The following is a 15314-nucleotide window of genomic DNA, read 5'->3' as shown; positions in this document are numbered from 1 at the left end:
CTGTAGCGCCGCCTTTTGCATACTGAAGGAAATGTCATGATGAGAGTAAATTCCCTCAGTGAAGAGTCCTGTTTATCCTATGATTGAATCAGCTGTGTGGTTTTTAATATTCTTTTTCTCTTAATGTTTATTTGTTTATGGCTGCACTGGGTCTTCATTGCTGCGTGGGCTTTCTCTAGTTGTGATGCATGGGCTTCTCATTGTGGTGGCTTCTCTTGTTGCAGAGCATGGCTTCTAGGGTATGCGAGCTTCAGTAGTTGAGTAGCAACACGGACTTAGTTGCTCCTCGGCTTGTGGGATCTTCTCAGTTCAGGGATCGAACTTGTGTCTCTCGCATTGTTAGGTGGGTTCTTTACTACTGAGCCAGCAGGGAAGCCCAGCTGTGTGGTTTTTAGAAGTTTCATTTCTTAACTTTTTGCTGACCAGCTTAACTTTAACTATTATGAGCAACAGAATTCTAACAGAAGTAATCCACAGTTGAGAATTGGCTAAAGTGCTCTTTAGTACAGGCCTCAAGTCCTTACAGTTAAATACACAAATGTCAGAACATTTTGACCACTTTGAAGAGGTCTTCCTGAAAAGGTTAGGACTCAGTCCATGGTTATCCTGTCTGGATTTTATGTTATTATCCAGCTAACTGCTCTTATGTGTGTGGTGGTCACTATTAAAACGGACTGTTCTCACCGAAACTTGTCTTCCTCGTTGAAATTGTCTGAGGATGTGGTTTTGGAATATAACTGTACAGCTGAGCAGATCCCTCTAGATGTGTACTGCGTGAGGCATAAGTGTGCAGCCAGAAACACCTAGGCAGGACCAAGGTGCAGGGCTGAGGGTCAGAGTCGCCTTCAGAGGGAGCCCTGCCCTAGGTGACTGTGTCGGCCTCAAGTTGGACTCCCAGGCCAGTGGCAGCCACACAGACGCTAAAAATCAGTGAATTGGAGCACGTGTCCTCTCTCCCTTTCTTTTCACAGAAAACAAAGAAACCTAAGGCGGCAGAGTCTGTCTCAAAATCAGAAATCAGTGAAGGTAAGATGCTAAAAAGAAGTCCTTGTTTAGCAAAAATAAGCCGCTAGGCCTGTTTTGCTAAGTAAGTTCCTGCTTTGGTTTTGTTTTGCTTTGTTTTTTCACAGAAACCCCAGGACCATCAAAAATGAAAACAGGGAAGCCCGAAGAAACCAGCCTTGACACTCGAGAGAAGAAGACCAACTCTGCTCCCAAAAGTGCAGGTAGGTCCAGTTGAGACGACTGTGGGCCACTCAGACAGCTGGAGACCCGCGTGGTCGTGTCACTGTTTGCTGGGGTGACTCTGGAGACTCTAGCTTATCCTGATCGTGTCTCTCTTGGGGTTCCCTGAGCTCTCTTGGGGGGTGACTAAGAAACGGTTGATTCACCTTGGAGCAGAAGACCTGTCAGGATTGAAGGGGGTGTTCACACATGCCGTTGTCCAGTTTTCCTGTGGAGCCTGCTCGTAGGGCCAGGCGAACGGGGTGCAGAGACCAAAGACCTGACTCGGTCGTTCCCCGTTTCAAGGCTGGGTTCTCTGTGCACTGGAGCCAGCCTCCCTCCTCTGGCCTCCCAGCCAGGAGCTGTTTGGTGGCTAGTCCAGAATTTAGAGACACTAGTACTTATTTCACAAAGAAGAGAAGGACAGATGGATGAGGTAAGGAGTGAGTCATCTAGTGTTCATGGGTTCCAGAAACCCCTCCACATACCAGCTCCCTGGCCTCAGGGTCTCATGTACGTCAATCCCTGAAGCTGGGGCCAGTGCAAGTAGTGATTAAGGTGATTTTAAATGACAGATTTACATACAGTAGCTTCGTTTGTTTTTTGGGTTTGGTGATTGAGATACTGTATTTCAGCATTCCTCCCCAGAAAGGAGGAGGGAAATTCCTGGGCTTGGTGGCCTCTCAAGAATGTGATGGTTGGAATGGTCTGCAGCCCCAGCCTCAGAGTTGAAAGCTTCTCGTTTTTCCAGCAGCACACGGGATCACTTCTGGAAAAGCCGCTAAGAGGTCCATCGCCGACAGCGAAGAGTCAGAAGCTTACAAGTCTCTCTTCACCACCCACAGCTCCGCCAAGCGCTCCAAGGAGGAGTCGGCCCACTGGGTCACCCACACATCCTACTGCTTCTGAGGCCAGCGGTGCGGCCTCAGCTGGGGCCTGTGCACTTGCTCGTCCCCTTAAAGCTGGAGCCAGGCACGGTGCCTTCGAGTAGGAAGGCACAGTGGGGACTCTGTGACCCCGCTGGCCTTGCCCGTCACCCTGTCCCACTGACCTCCACCCTCTGTGCACTTGGACCTTCCCGCGGCCCTAAGAGCACGTTGGCTGCATATTTATGCTCAAAATAATTAAAGACTCCAGGTTCCTCCTGGGTGTGTGGTCAGCTCATTTTGACTAACATTTTCATGGTTTTGCTGCCAATGGTTAATTAATTAAATAAGCCAAGTGAGACTGAACTTGAGAAAGGACGAGTTGAGTTTCAAGTACATTCTGCCTGCAGGGCTGTGGGAGGGAGCGTTTTGCACCAGAGCAGGGGACTTAGGGGGTTTCCTTGCTCCATCGCTGTGATGAGAAAGGCGATTTAGTTGCGCACCTGATGATTTGGTACAAAAATTAAGTCTAAAGTCTGCTTTTTCTCTCATCTCTGTGTTTTCCTTCTTCCACTAATATTTGAGTAAGAAACTTGGAACCATTGCATTGTTAGTGACAGTAATTCTGTGACGTCACATCAATGCCACATTCTTTCTCAGCAGATTATGAAAAGGAAAACTGGATATAAAATTGGTATGTCTCATGCATAAAGTATGTTAAAGTCATTAATTAATGAAACTGTTCTAAAGGCAGGAGCCTCAAGATTGTGAGCCCTGCCTTCTGGAGACAGGGGCATATTACTGAGATGGTTCTTTATAGGGGATCCGGGGCATGGGGTTCCATTAAGAAGCAGGCAGAGGAAACACAACACTGTAAATCAACTATACTTCAGGAAAATACAATTTTTTTTAGAGCAGACAAAGGAGCTGGGAGAGGAAGTTGGAAGCGGGAGGGAGCAGCCTGGGGTTGGGAAGGGGAAGGGGCTGGAGAGCTGAAGCCAGGCTGCTCTGACACCCTGTCCTCTGCCTTAGCAGTCAGGAGTTGGACCCCAGGATACGTGAATATAGATGCATTTTCATCAGATTATATCAAGATCAGTGAATTTTTGTTGCAGACTTTTTCCAGAAGAAACGTGAAAATTACCGTTTATGTACATTTATATGCAGACATCTAGTTACGATCACCATGCCTATTTCTGATCAAGCCTGGGGTCTCACACTCCTGTAAGCTCTCTACCCGGGAGCCCCCCGCCCCTGAAGCTAGGGGGAGTGTGATCCCCACGTCAGCCTGTGTGGTACGTCCGACTCTCCTCTGTCTCCCCTTCTGATTTCACATCCTCTCACAGAACTTCCCTGGGCTCAACACAGTCAGAGGCTGAGTGCAGACACACCGTGGACCCTGGGTTGTAGCAGTAGAAGTCTTCTTTCTGAGGAAAATGTGTGAATCTCATGACCCATCGGAACAGCTGCAAGCCCTGTGTTCCGCTGATTGGGATTTTTTTTGTTTTGTGTCACTTTCAGAAGCTGGTGGTTTTTGAACACAGTGGCCTGTGGGCCTGGTTGTGTTCCTGGCGGCGGCTCCTGTCTGCGGCACCCCTGTCGCCTCACCGTCCCCACACCTGCCTGGATATCAGCCTCTCCCCCACTTCATCCAGCCAACTGATCATCCCTCACACTCTGCCCGGATGTCTTCTTCAGGAAAACCTGCCTGCCTGAACTAACCTCCAGCTACCCCCTCGCACTCTCAAAGCTCTCATTTCTTACCACAGTTTTTTTGTTTTTTGGCCATGCTGTTCAGCCTGCGGCATCTTCATTCCCCAATCAGGGATCGAACCTGTGTCCCCTGCATTGGAGTCCTAACCACTGGACCACCAGGGAAGTTCCCTCATCACAGTTTGTTTTTTCACAGTAATAACAGTTCAGTCCCTGGATCTGGAAGATCCCCTGGAGAAAGGAATGGCTACCCACTCCAGGATTCTTGCCTGGAGAATCCCATAGACAGAGGAGCCTGATGGGCCACAGCTCATGGGATCACAAAGAGTCAGACATGACTGAGAAACTAACGTTTTCACTTTTTTCAGTAACAGTTAAATATTAAAATAAAAATTAGTTTTCATTTACATTTGAAATCGAGATGTCCAATCTCCATTGTTTTTCCAGAGAACTTAGAGGAAAAAAAGATCACCTAAAAGGATGGAGCTTTTTTAAGGCTGTTGCTGCTTCTGCTGCTGCTAAGTCGCTTCAGTCGTGTCCAACTCTGAGCAACCCAATAGACGGCAGCCCACCAGGCTCCCTCGTCCCTGGGATTCTCCAGGCAAGAACACTGGAGTGGGTTGCCATTTCCTTCTCCAATGCATGAAAGTGAAAAGTGAAAGTGAAGTCGCTCAGTCGTGTCTGACTTTTATCGACCCCATGGACTGCAGCCCACCAGGCTCCTCCATCCATGGGATTTTCCAGGCAAGAGTACTGGAGTGGGGTGCCATTGCCTATTCACAAACTTCAAATTGGCATTTTTCTTCAGTTTTCATCTCCGCTATTAGTACTTATTAGTCTAAAACTCAAAACAGTTTGCTAATGAACAACTGCATACTTCATACTGTGACCATTTGATAACTGGTCATGTAAAACTAATGCTCAAATGTTGATTTGTCTTCAATTTATAAATAGTAAAAGCAAAAGAGGTCTTTCCTAATTCCCTTATCACAATTTTAATGAAGTAAATGATACTCTTAATTAAGCCAGGCGTTGTACACTCAGGTGATGTCAGCGAGTGTGGATATGAGGTAATAGGAAGTGGTGGGGACAGTAGAACATAGCCACCGGAGGGGCGGTTTCCTACTTGGCTCCAGCAGAGAGGGGCCCTGTGTTATCAGATCTTCCATACTTTTCAAGGAAATCAGAAATCTGACCTTTGTAAATTGGAGCTCCCCCACCCCCATTTAAATACCCCAGCCAAAGCAAGAGATGCAGGAGACTTGGTTTGATCCCTGGGTTGGGAAGATCCCCTCGAGGAGGAAATGGCAACCCACTGCAGTATTCTTTCCTGGAGAATCCCATGGACAGAAGAGCCTGGCAAGCTACAGTCCATGGGGTCACAAAGAGTCAGACACGACTTAGCGACTGAATACAATAATTTTTCAGAACAGTGTAGGCCACACAAAACACATCAGGAGCTCCTAGTTTGCAGCCTCTGGTTTAATATCTTTCTTTCCCATTCAGCTTTCTGCTCCATGGGGGCACATGCCTTGAGTCTGCTCTGCTCACCACAGTGTCTGGATTCAACAAATGCAAAAATAAAAATAGGAGATGGACCCGCCCTCCCAGTAGAGCACCAGGCTCAGAAAGCATACACTGGCAGGGAGATGGCATTCTGTCACTCCCCACCTCTTTTTCGACTGCTTGCTGGAAATGATGCCATTTCCCTTTAAATCCTACTCCCAGGCGACCCCCTCAAGCCTCTTAATCCTCTGCCCTGAAGTCATCACAATGGCCAGAGCAGGTTCTGGCTGGGGGGCCCTCTGTGACATCACCAACAACCCAGCCCTGCCTGGTCCCCTGTCTCCAGGTGCAAGGGCACACCAGCCCACTGTGAGCCACGTCCTGTGCCATCTCTGCTCACCATGCAGTCTCTGAAATGGTGCTTGTTCTTGCCTCTGTGTCTCTCCTGCGGCTATGCCTTTATGTTTTCTTCTCTGAGAGAGAAACCCAAAGAAACCCAGGGGAAGGTGCCCTGCGGAGGGCACTTTAGAATTCGGCAGAATCTACCAGAGCATACCCAAAGCTGGCTTGGGAGCAAGTGGCTCTGGCTCACTTTTATTGTTGTGCTGTACATGATACTGAAGTTTCGAGGAGATGGTGAAAAGAATAAGGTAAGGGTGGCTCCTTTTGTTAATCCACGTTGATTCCATCTCAGAAAACTCAGACTCAAGAGAAACAGATGCTCTCGTTATTACAGGCAAGACTGTTAGGTATAACGAGTTTGAATATGGAGTATCTACGCCCAGTCCTGAGTGTGCTGGTTAACTCATTTCCCCACATATCCTTAGAGAAAACTAGGCCTGAACTCACAGAGGTTGGGACTCATATAGTTGAAGGCCACCTTTTGTTTATTAGGCAACTAAAACCTTGGCTCAAAGTTTATCCTGTTAAATCAGTTTGTTTTTTTTTTTTTTCAAATGAGGATAGATTCAAGAACTTGGCATGTTTCAGGTCAAAATTATTTACAGAGCCAGATTCACTACCACTGATTTTTCATTTCCCTGACATCTGAATTATTACCAGTTGCTGAACTGAATGGAAGTGGTATCATTATTCCAAGTAAAGGAAAAGATCTGTTGTAAAGGGTCAGAGGTGTAAAGAAGTAACAGCCTGTCCATGAAGTGGCTGAAGAGCTCTGAGAAGGGGATGGGAAGAGAAATATGGTGGCTTGTTCCCTCTTCAGCAGACCCAACGCTCCAGGATACTGTGTCCAAACTGATGGGAGCAGGGGATTGGCAAACCTTTCTGCAAAAGGCCACATAGTCGATATTTTCAGCTTTGTAGCCCATTCAGTCTCTGTTGCAAGGACTCAACTCTGCCCTTTGAGCATGAAAGCAGTCATAGACTATCGGCAAATGAATGAGCCTGGCTGTTCCAATAAAACTTTATTAACAAAAACAGCTGGCAGGCCATATTTGGCCATCATTTGCCAGTCCTTTGACTAGATCAATGCTAGAGCCAACTTCTCTCAGGTGAGCCCAACTCTCTTAGAACTCCGTCAACACAAACCAGCAATGTCAACGGTATCATTCACCCTGAATATCTTTCTTGACAGGTGCAGACTCCTCCCACCCTTCGGGGCTGTACATTTCGCCCTCCAGGAAGGAAAAACGCTTCACCCAACAAAAACTATGCATTCAGTACCTTAACCCAGCTCGAGATGGACCTTGTGGAATTTGTGTCCAGGGTGCGGAATCTGAAAGTCAGCATGGCAACCAGCAGTCACTTCAGGCTTCAGAACTTAGGGAACGCAGATCCACAGCATAAAGTTACAATATATGAGGTTTGGGGCGAAGAAGACTCTGTCGATTGAGTGGGTTTGTGTGTCCAAGTAGGAGAGGAGAAGTTGGGTACTGACAAACTGTATCCAAACTATAAAACTGTTGTGAAGAAAAGCAATTCTCGTATTTGTGACCTTTTTCCTTTCTCATTTTTTCTTTAAACTGGGAAAAAAAAAAAACGTGAGGCCAGAAGCCATTGCAGTTACTGTTTTTGTGTTTCTTACCTTCTCTAGAGCTGAGGGTGGTGAGAAGCGTGAGGACAGTGACAAGCTTGGCCACTGGGCCATGACCTTTGTAGAATAAGGCTTGGGAGATTTTGGGATAAGATGCTAATATTATTTCTGTAATAACTTATCTTTATAATAGCTATTTTTGGAAAGGGCAGAACCATTTTTTCTCTAATTTACTACATTACAAAGGACAACTTTAATTATAGGTTTAAAATTATAAAATGATTGAGTTAGGAGGTATGTGTGCCCGGAGGATGGTGGATTCACTTTTTTTTTTTTTATGTTTATTTATTTAGCTGCTCCTGGTCATAGTTGCGACCTGTGGGATCCAGTTCCCTGACCTGGGCTCCCTGCATTGGGAGTGTGTAATCTTAGCCACTGGACCACTAGGGAATCCCTCACTTCATTTTCTTACCTTCAGAAACTTATTCATTCTATCTTGTGGGTCTAACATATTGACTTTTTCTACACAAAACTGACAGTTACATGTATCTAAGTGGATTAAGAAAAATGGAAACTCAAACCACGTTTCTAATGTCATTTGGATATAGACAAGCTAATCAGGAGCTTCCAAAGCAGTCAGGGTTAGCATTCTTTGTGAGTGCTAAGTCGCTTCAGTCATTTCCGATCCTTTGCGACCCCATGGACCACTCTGTCCGGGATTTCCCAGACGAGAATACTGGAGTGGATTGCCATGCCTCCTCCAGAGGATCTTCCCAACAGATCAAACCTACGTCTCTTATGTCTCCTGAATGTTCTTTATAATACTTGTTTAAAGTATGGATATTTGGGGAACTTCTCTGGCAGCTAGCCCAGTGTTTAAGACTCCAGGCTTCCATAGCAGGGGATGAAGTTTTGATCCCTGGTTGGGGAACTAAGATCCCACATGCCTTGCAGTGTGCCAAAAAAACCAAATAATAAAAATAAAATATGGGTATTTCGGCATGTTCGTATGGCTAATGGAAACTACACTTTCTCTGGGCTGTTGTATTATCTCATGACGCCTCATAAAGGCCACCCTGATAGTTTTAGGATGAGCAGATGCAGGCCTAGGCAGAGACGTCCGCTCTGGAAGTTCCCTTATTTCCACTTCACACCTAATTTAAGTGTGCTTGAACCTCCATTGCCTTCCATCTGGCTAAAAAGAGTTAATCCTCATGGTTCGAGCAGCATCTTCAAGACGAGTCCCACACAGTGTCTGAGAGACCTCAGGTTAGACCTCCCACCTCTTCCCCTCTCATCATTGTCACCCTATCTTTGAAAAGTGATCCCTGAACCCTTTGCTTTTTGTCTCAATTTCAGCTTTCAGAATATTTTTAAAAAAGAAAAAAAAAAAAAAGCTGGAAGGAGTTGAGATGTCTCCTCAGTGCCTCCTGTACTCTTTCTGCGTGTTTTCAAGCAAAAGTTATTTTCCCAGCACATTCTGAAGAAATGCAGATAAGGAAAAAAGGCTTTGGTTTTAACCTGTGATGTCAACATGGGGTATATTTTAGATTAGAATGGAGATAATCAAAAGGTTGCCAAATCACGACTCACAGGTCAAATCAGCTTCTGCCTGTTTTTGAACAGCCCTGGAACTAACAGTGGTTTTTTAATTTTTAATTTTAATATTTTTGGCCACGCCATGTGGCAGGCAAGGCCTTAGTTCCCTGATCAGGGATAGAACCCATTCCACCCACAGTGGAAGTGTGGAGTATTAACCACTTGGACCATCGGGGAAGTCCAGTAATGGATTTTATATTTTTAAATGGTTGAAAAAATATCAACTGATGAATCATATTTCATGATATGAAAGTTACATGAAACTCGAATTTCAGTGACCGTAGATAAATTTTTATTGAAACAGAGCCACACTATCATTTACATGTTGCCTCTGGTGACTTTTGTGCTCTGTGGCAGAGTTGAATTACTGCACAGAAACCATTATGACCCACAGAGCTGAAAATATTTACTAACTAGCTCTTCACAGGAAAAGTTTGTTGACCCTAGTTTATACTAATCTTGCTCAGTCATGTCCAACTCTTTGCGACCCCATGAACTAGAGCCCGCCAGGGTCCTCTGTCCATGGAATTCTCCAGGCAAGAATACTGGAGTGGATTGCCATTCCCTTCACCAGGCGATCTTCCTGACCCAGGGATCAAACCTGGGTCTTCTGCTTTGCAGGCAGATTCTTTACCATCCAAGCCACCAGGAAAGTCCTAATTTATATGTTAACAAACAGAAGATATGTTCACTGGGATCTGATATATTCAATAACCTTCACAAACATCCCCTCTTGGTCTGATAAGCAAAAATGTAATTTCGTATCATTTTTGTGTTGTTTTGTCCCAGCTAATGATGGGAATCCTATGAAAGAGCAAAACATCAAAATTTCTTATAGGAAGTTGATCTGGGATATAATTAGAACAAAATCTGCTGTTCAAGTGGATTTAACAGTTTCCATAAAAGAGTGTCCCGAGTCTTTGCCTTGACTAACACAAAGCTTTGCAGACCCCGGTGTTGCCTAGAAAATAGTGTTTTCCTCGCTCCAGTCTATTTCATGCATTATTTTCATACAAAAATGTAATAGATACAGATCAAGGAGTGAGAGCCCCATAAAGCCGCTCACCTCTGCTGTTTGAGTGTCAGCTGAAACCCCAGGGTTTCTGCACTCTGCAGTGACTCAGCAGCTCGAAGCCACCAGATGGTTGTAGTCACCTACACCTCCTGTCTCCGTCAGAGGAGATTCACTTGGAGGGTTGGCAGAATTCGTAGCCAAGACCCTCTCCTGGCAGCCTGAAAAGACCACTGCCAGAGGTGGTGGGTCATGAGGCAGAGATGTGAGAGCATCCTCTAGGATCTGAGAACAGTCCCCAGTCGACAGCTAGAAAAGAAGCCCAGAGTCTCAGTCACACAGCTGCAAGGACATGATCTGGAAGAGCCCCCCGTGTCAGAGGGGACCCCTGTCGTGTGAGACCCTCACAGAGGAGCCCACCCACCGGAACAGACTCTCGGTCCACAGAAACTGTAGGAGAATAAATGTGTGTTGCTTGAAGCCACCAAGTTTGTGATAGTTTATGACACAGCAGTAGAAAATCAGTAACGCACACACCCCATCTTTCTGTTCCCAATTGCTGAACACCATTGTTGTTCCCAATGCCTTGGAGGACAAGTCCACACTCCCTCTGACCTAGTCCCTGGCTTCTGAACTAGGGGAATGGGACCAAAGGAATAATGGCAGGGGATCAAGAATAGGACTGTCCTGCTCCTTGAAACTAGAAGTTACAAACTATTGGCCCAGGGACCAAGCCTCCCCCTGCCCTGACATGTTCATTTGACCATAATCACGGTTATTGAGCATTTAATTTGAAATAATTGTAGAGTCACAGGAAGTTGCAAAGGTAACAGAGTATCTTCTTAGACCCTTCACCTGGATTCCCCAGTGGTTGCATCTTATGCAACTTGAGAACAATCACAGAACCAGAAGACAGATGTTGCAACAGTGTGTGGGGAGAGTCTGTGTTGTTCTGTCCCTGGTGTGGAAGCCTGGACCCACCCTACCCCAACCACACTATCCTGGCAGAGACTGTCAACAGCCTTCCCCACCTCCCCTGACCCCTGGCAACCACCAATCCGTTTCCATCTCTACGACAATGTTATGCGAATGAAATCACACAGTGTGTTACCCCTGAGGTTGGCCTCTTTCACTCCTTACAGCCCTTAAGATACATCCAGGTGATGTCATATGCCAACAATTCACGCCTGTCTGCTGCTGAGTCTGTTGAACCATCCGCTTGTGGGGGCACATTTTAGTCTTTTTGTAGTTTTCCCTTATGATAACAGGACTGCTATGAAGAATTGTGTGCAGGTTTCTATGTGAACACACACTTTGATTTCTCTGGTTTAGATGTCCAGGATTATGGCCGCTGGTTCACATGAGAAGTGTAGGGTTTGGCCTTCACTGAGAGTCAAAGATTTAGAAAAAAAGATGCACCCAGAGAACTGCCTCTCTTTCTCATCCCTGCCACCCAAATCCCATGCCCTCTTCCCCTCCACAAAGCCCTGTAGGGCTGTGATCAGCCTCGTTGCTTTCTGTCTTACCCTTCCTGCATTTCTGTTGCGCAAATGAACAGATACACATTTATTTTCTTATGCTCCTTCTTTCTGATGTGAAGAAGAGCAAGTGTTCTATATTCTTTGGGGCTTTGCTTTCTCCATTTAACAGAAAGTCCTTGAAAATCCCTTCTTATTGGCTTTGAGAGGGTCTTTCTCATGCTTTTTTCCCCCGCTGCAGAGTGCTCCATTATGTTTGTTCAGCCTCTGTCTTCCATGAAAATCTTCAGGTAGTTTCCAGAAGTTTGAAATGACAAATGATAATGCAGTGAATCACTTTGTGCATACCTGTTTTTGTGTTGTTGGAGACATAACTTTAGGGTAGATTTCTAGGAATGACCTTAGTGGGAGAGAAAGGAAAGCCCAGGTGTAGTTTTGTTAGGTATTGCCAAATTTCCCTCCAGGAGGCTTGTGCCAGCTCGAATTCTCATCAGAAATGCCAATACAGATTTTTTTTTTTTTTAACGGATTTGCGGACAGCGGACTGGACACTTCTGCCTGAACCACCTGTCTTACGTGGCCTTGTGAGGCTTGCAGTTACCTAAGATTGCTGCTAGGTGGCAGACGAAGCCCGTCACGGGAAACAGCGCTCTGGTTTCCCAGACCTTGTTTTCAAAGACCTTTGATGAAAATAATGTGTGAGATGAAGTGATGGTAACACTTCATCTGATGAAGTGGTCGTAACACTTTGATCATAGTTAGCAACTGGCATTCTTTGTACCAGTAGTAATAACAGGGGCTTCCCTAGTGGTCCAGTGGCTAAGACGCTGTGCTCCCAATGAAGGGGGCCTGGGTTCAATCCCTGGTCAGAGAACTAGACCTCACATACCTCAACTAATAGCTGGTGCAGCCAAATAAATAAATATTTATATTAATTATATATTTAACATATATTTATATATTATACATATTAATATATATTTAAAAGCAGTAATAATAACGTTACTTTTTATTAACAATGAACTTTTGTCATTGATTATTTATTCATTTATTCAAGTGTTTGTTCTGTGCACTTCTCCAGGTTCTGGGCATGAGAAGATAAAAACAAACAAACATCTTCCCGGGACAGAGCTTGCTGTCCACTGAGGAAGAAATGAGAAGCACACCCACGAGTCCAATAGGTAGTCTCTCCAAGGCAAGAGGTGAGGGTGTGGGGGTCAGTGAGCAAGATGGTTCTTTAGATCTTAAATGGTGTGGTCACGGAAGGGCTACTGAGAAGCCGTTACTAGAGGGGGTCAGCCCTGAAGACCAGCTAGAGATGAGTGTGGAGGACACTGGGAAGGGAGGTGCAAAAGCCCTGAGGCTGGAGGGAGCCCAGCCTGATGGGGAGCCCTGGGTGGGGGTGGTGTCCTGTGCTTGGGGTGGAGTTGGGGAGGGGATGAGGTGGGGCCCAGGGAGCAGGTGCCTTGCAGGCCATCGACAGGACTTGAGTTTCCCTCCTGGTGAGATGAGGGCCGTGGGGAGAGGAGACTGGAACAGGCCAGGACGCACCCATTTCTCCAGGTATCTCCAGATGGCCCAGCCTGGGCCACACCCGATGGATGCCGAGTGAGTGCTGGTCTCTGCTCCCAGGAGCCCTTGGTGGGGGTAGGGGGGGCCTCAGGGGACAATAGACATGGCCACATGAGGCTTCCCGTGGGAAACAAGGAGTCTTCTGGAGGCCCTGAGAGTGAGCTCTGGCTTCTGGCACCTTGGAGCCACTTCCCAGTTCTGTAAACTCTAGAAAACAGATAATACGCCGAGCCTTCGATTTTATGAAGATGCAGGTGGGTTGCACATAGGGGACCCAGTCAAGCAGCTCTGCCTCTGTCTGTCTGTCATCCTCCTGTTGACTGCTAGTCCTTTGAAGCCTTGTCTGAATCTCATCTATAACTCGCAGCTGGCCCCTCCTTAGCTAATGAATGACATCTCTCTTTTTTTTTGAGAATTTTGTTGTTTCTTTTGTTTATTTATTTATTATTTATTTGTTTGGCTGTGTTGGGTCTTAGTTGCATCTTGGTGTGTTTTTGTTCAGTTGCTGCTAAGTCATGCCTGACTCTTTGCGACCCCATGGACTGCAGCACGCCAGGCTTCCCTGTCCGTCACCATCTCTTGGAACCTGCTACAACTTATGTCGATCGAGTCAGTGATGCCATCCAACCATCTCATCCTCTGTCACCCCCTTGTCCCCTGCCCTCAATCTTTTCCAGCATCAGGGTCTTTTCCAATGAGTTGGCTCTTCACGTCAGGTGGTCCAAGTATTGGAGCTTCATCTTCAGCATCAGTCCTTCCAGGAAATATTCAGGGTTGGTTTCCTTTAGGATTGACTGGTGTGATCTCCTTGCCCTCAGCATGTGAGATCTTTGTTCCCTGACCAGGAATAGAACTTGCATTCCCTGCATTGCAAGGCGGATCCTTAACCACTGGACCACCAGGGAAGTCACCCAAGTAACATCTTTGACACGTGGTCATCATACTGTAAAAGAGTCATGATTCCCTTACACGGAGCCCTGAGCCCTTCTCAGCGACAGTGCTGACATGAAGATAGTTCTGAAGTGCATTACTCCCAGAGATGAAGAAATTAGATTCCCTTCCATCTTGAAAACCCATAGAAAAGTAAACATGATGGAGAGGAGGGGACAGTGGCCGTGGGAGGACCCACTGCCGCCCAGGCTCTTCTGTCTCTCTTTCCTAGGGACACTTGGGGAGGCCCAGCAGGGACCTGCCCCAGAGTGGTGACCTGGGAGAGGCAGAGACGTGGGAGGCAGCTCCCTGGGGGCACAGGGAGGCCCTGAGTTCCTGGGGGCAGAGCCCCTCCCTGTCTGGCCCCTGGTCCCTGCCAGGACCCTCGCCTCCCCACTGGGGCTGCGGTTCTGAGCCGTGAGCTTGAAGAGGCTGCTCAGCGCCTTCCCCTCCCAGTGTGTGTGGCCTCAGCCCTCAGGCAGATGCGCTGGAGCTTTGCCATCATAGCCACCTTGACCTCGATATTCCGGAAACACCGTCTCCCCTTCACCCACTCACCTTTCCCTCTGTATCTGTTCATCATCATTCAGCCAGGGCTCAGGAGCATCTCTGTGTGAGCACGGCAGTGGTGCTGAAGATCCAGTGATGTGTGAACGCGGCGCACAGGGCCTCCTCACACCCCTTAGAGGTGGCTCCCAGGAAAGAGACTGAAACACGGTGCAGCCACAGCAAAGAACAGGACAGAGCTTCCCCCAAAACTCAAAAAGCAGAATTTCCATAAGATCTGGCAACCCCACTTCTGGGTAAACACCCCAAAGCAGGATTGGGGAGAGCTGTTTGCTCACCCAAGTTCATAGCAATGATTTTCACAGCCACCAAGAAGCAGAAGCGGCCTCAGTGTCCGCTTCTGGTGGACGGATGAATCAATGAACACAATGTGACTTATCCATACGTTGCGTATTATTCAAATCCAAAAAGGCCAAATTCCTTCTGGGCACCGAGAATGCAAAGGTAATAAAATCCTACAGTATTTCTGGGGATTTTGTCAGACAATGACGAAACGCCAACACTGGCCACGAACACATAAATATACAACATTGTTCAGGAGCAGCTGAGTGCTGTGAAGAAAAATACTCTGGAGGAGGGGCCCCTGAAGCCAGATGGTCAGGGAAGACCTTTCGGAGGACACTTTGAACAACACGCTGTGTGAGGTGAGGCCCTGGGGATGGGAAGCCAGTGCAAAGGCCCCAAGGTTCTCCGAGAAACCCACCTTCCTTCCGAGGGCTGGCCTCTTGCTGTAATTGGGTCCTTGATGGACATGCTGACCCGAAGTGTACCACTTTGGCACAAGGATTGTTTTGAGCTGGAGGCAGCTGAGGCAGAAAGTGCTCTCTGCCCTCCCTTTTTCTGCCCCAAAGCAG

General features: G+C 46.9%; 2 protein-coding genes across 3 annotated transcripts in view; both read left to right on the top strand.

The window, feature by feature from the left end:
* RTF2 (replication termination factor 2) overlaps positions 1-2371 on the top strand; it is a 43307-nt gene extending 40936 nt beyond the window's left edge. The window contains exons 7-9 of one of the 2 annotated variants that reach the window (XM_070381512.1): positions 972-1026; positions 1131-1226; positions 1979-2371. In XM_070381512.1, coding sequence (XP_070237613.1) covers positions 972-1026; positions 1131-1226; positions 1979-2133 — 306 coding nt within the window. In that variant the 3' untranslated portion in view covers positions 2134-2371. Of the gene's footprint in view, positions 1-971; positions 1027-1130; positions 1227-1975 lie in introns of both variants that reach the window. The other variant, XM_005887970.2, reaches the window with a different exon arrangement.
* A 137-nt stretch (positions 2372-2508) lies between these two features.
* On the top strand, positions 2509-7358 carry FAM209A (family with sequence similarity 209 member A). The gene is made up of 2 exons (XM_005887971.3): positions 2509-5959; positions 6904-7358. The coding sequence occupies exons 1-2, from the start codon at positions 5711-5713 to the stop codon at positions 7159-7161; spliced, it is 507 nt and encodes a 168-aa protein (XP_005888033.1). The 5' UTR covers positions 2509-5710; the 3' UTR covers positions 7162-7358.
* The last annotated feature ends 7956 nt before the right edge of the window (positions 7359-15314 follow it).

Source organism: Bos mutus, chromosome 13 (assembly GCF_027580195.1).
Source record: "Bos mutus isolate GX-2022 chromosome 13, NWIPB_WYAK_1.1, whole genome shotgun sequence".
NCBI classification, from domain to species: Eukaryota; Metazoa; Chordata; class Mammalia; order Artiodactyla; family Bovidae; genus Bos; species Bos mutus.
This window is presented reverse-complemented; position numbering and strand designations above follow the sequence as displayed.

What these genes read in the sequence shown, in the direction of transcription:
- FAM209A (XM_005887971.3), top strand. Translation starts at nt 5,711, where the DNA reads ATGCAGTCTCTGAAATGGTGCTTGTTCTTGCCTCTGTGTCTCTCCTGC. An exon ending in GAGATGGTGAAAAGAATAAG is followed by an intron (nt 5,960 to 6,903) that starts GTAAGGGTGGCT and finishes CTTTCTTGACAG; the next exon opens with GTGCAGACTCCTCCCACCCT.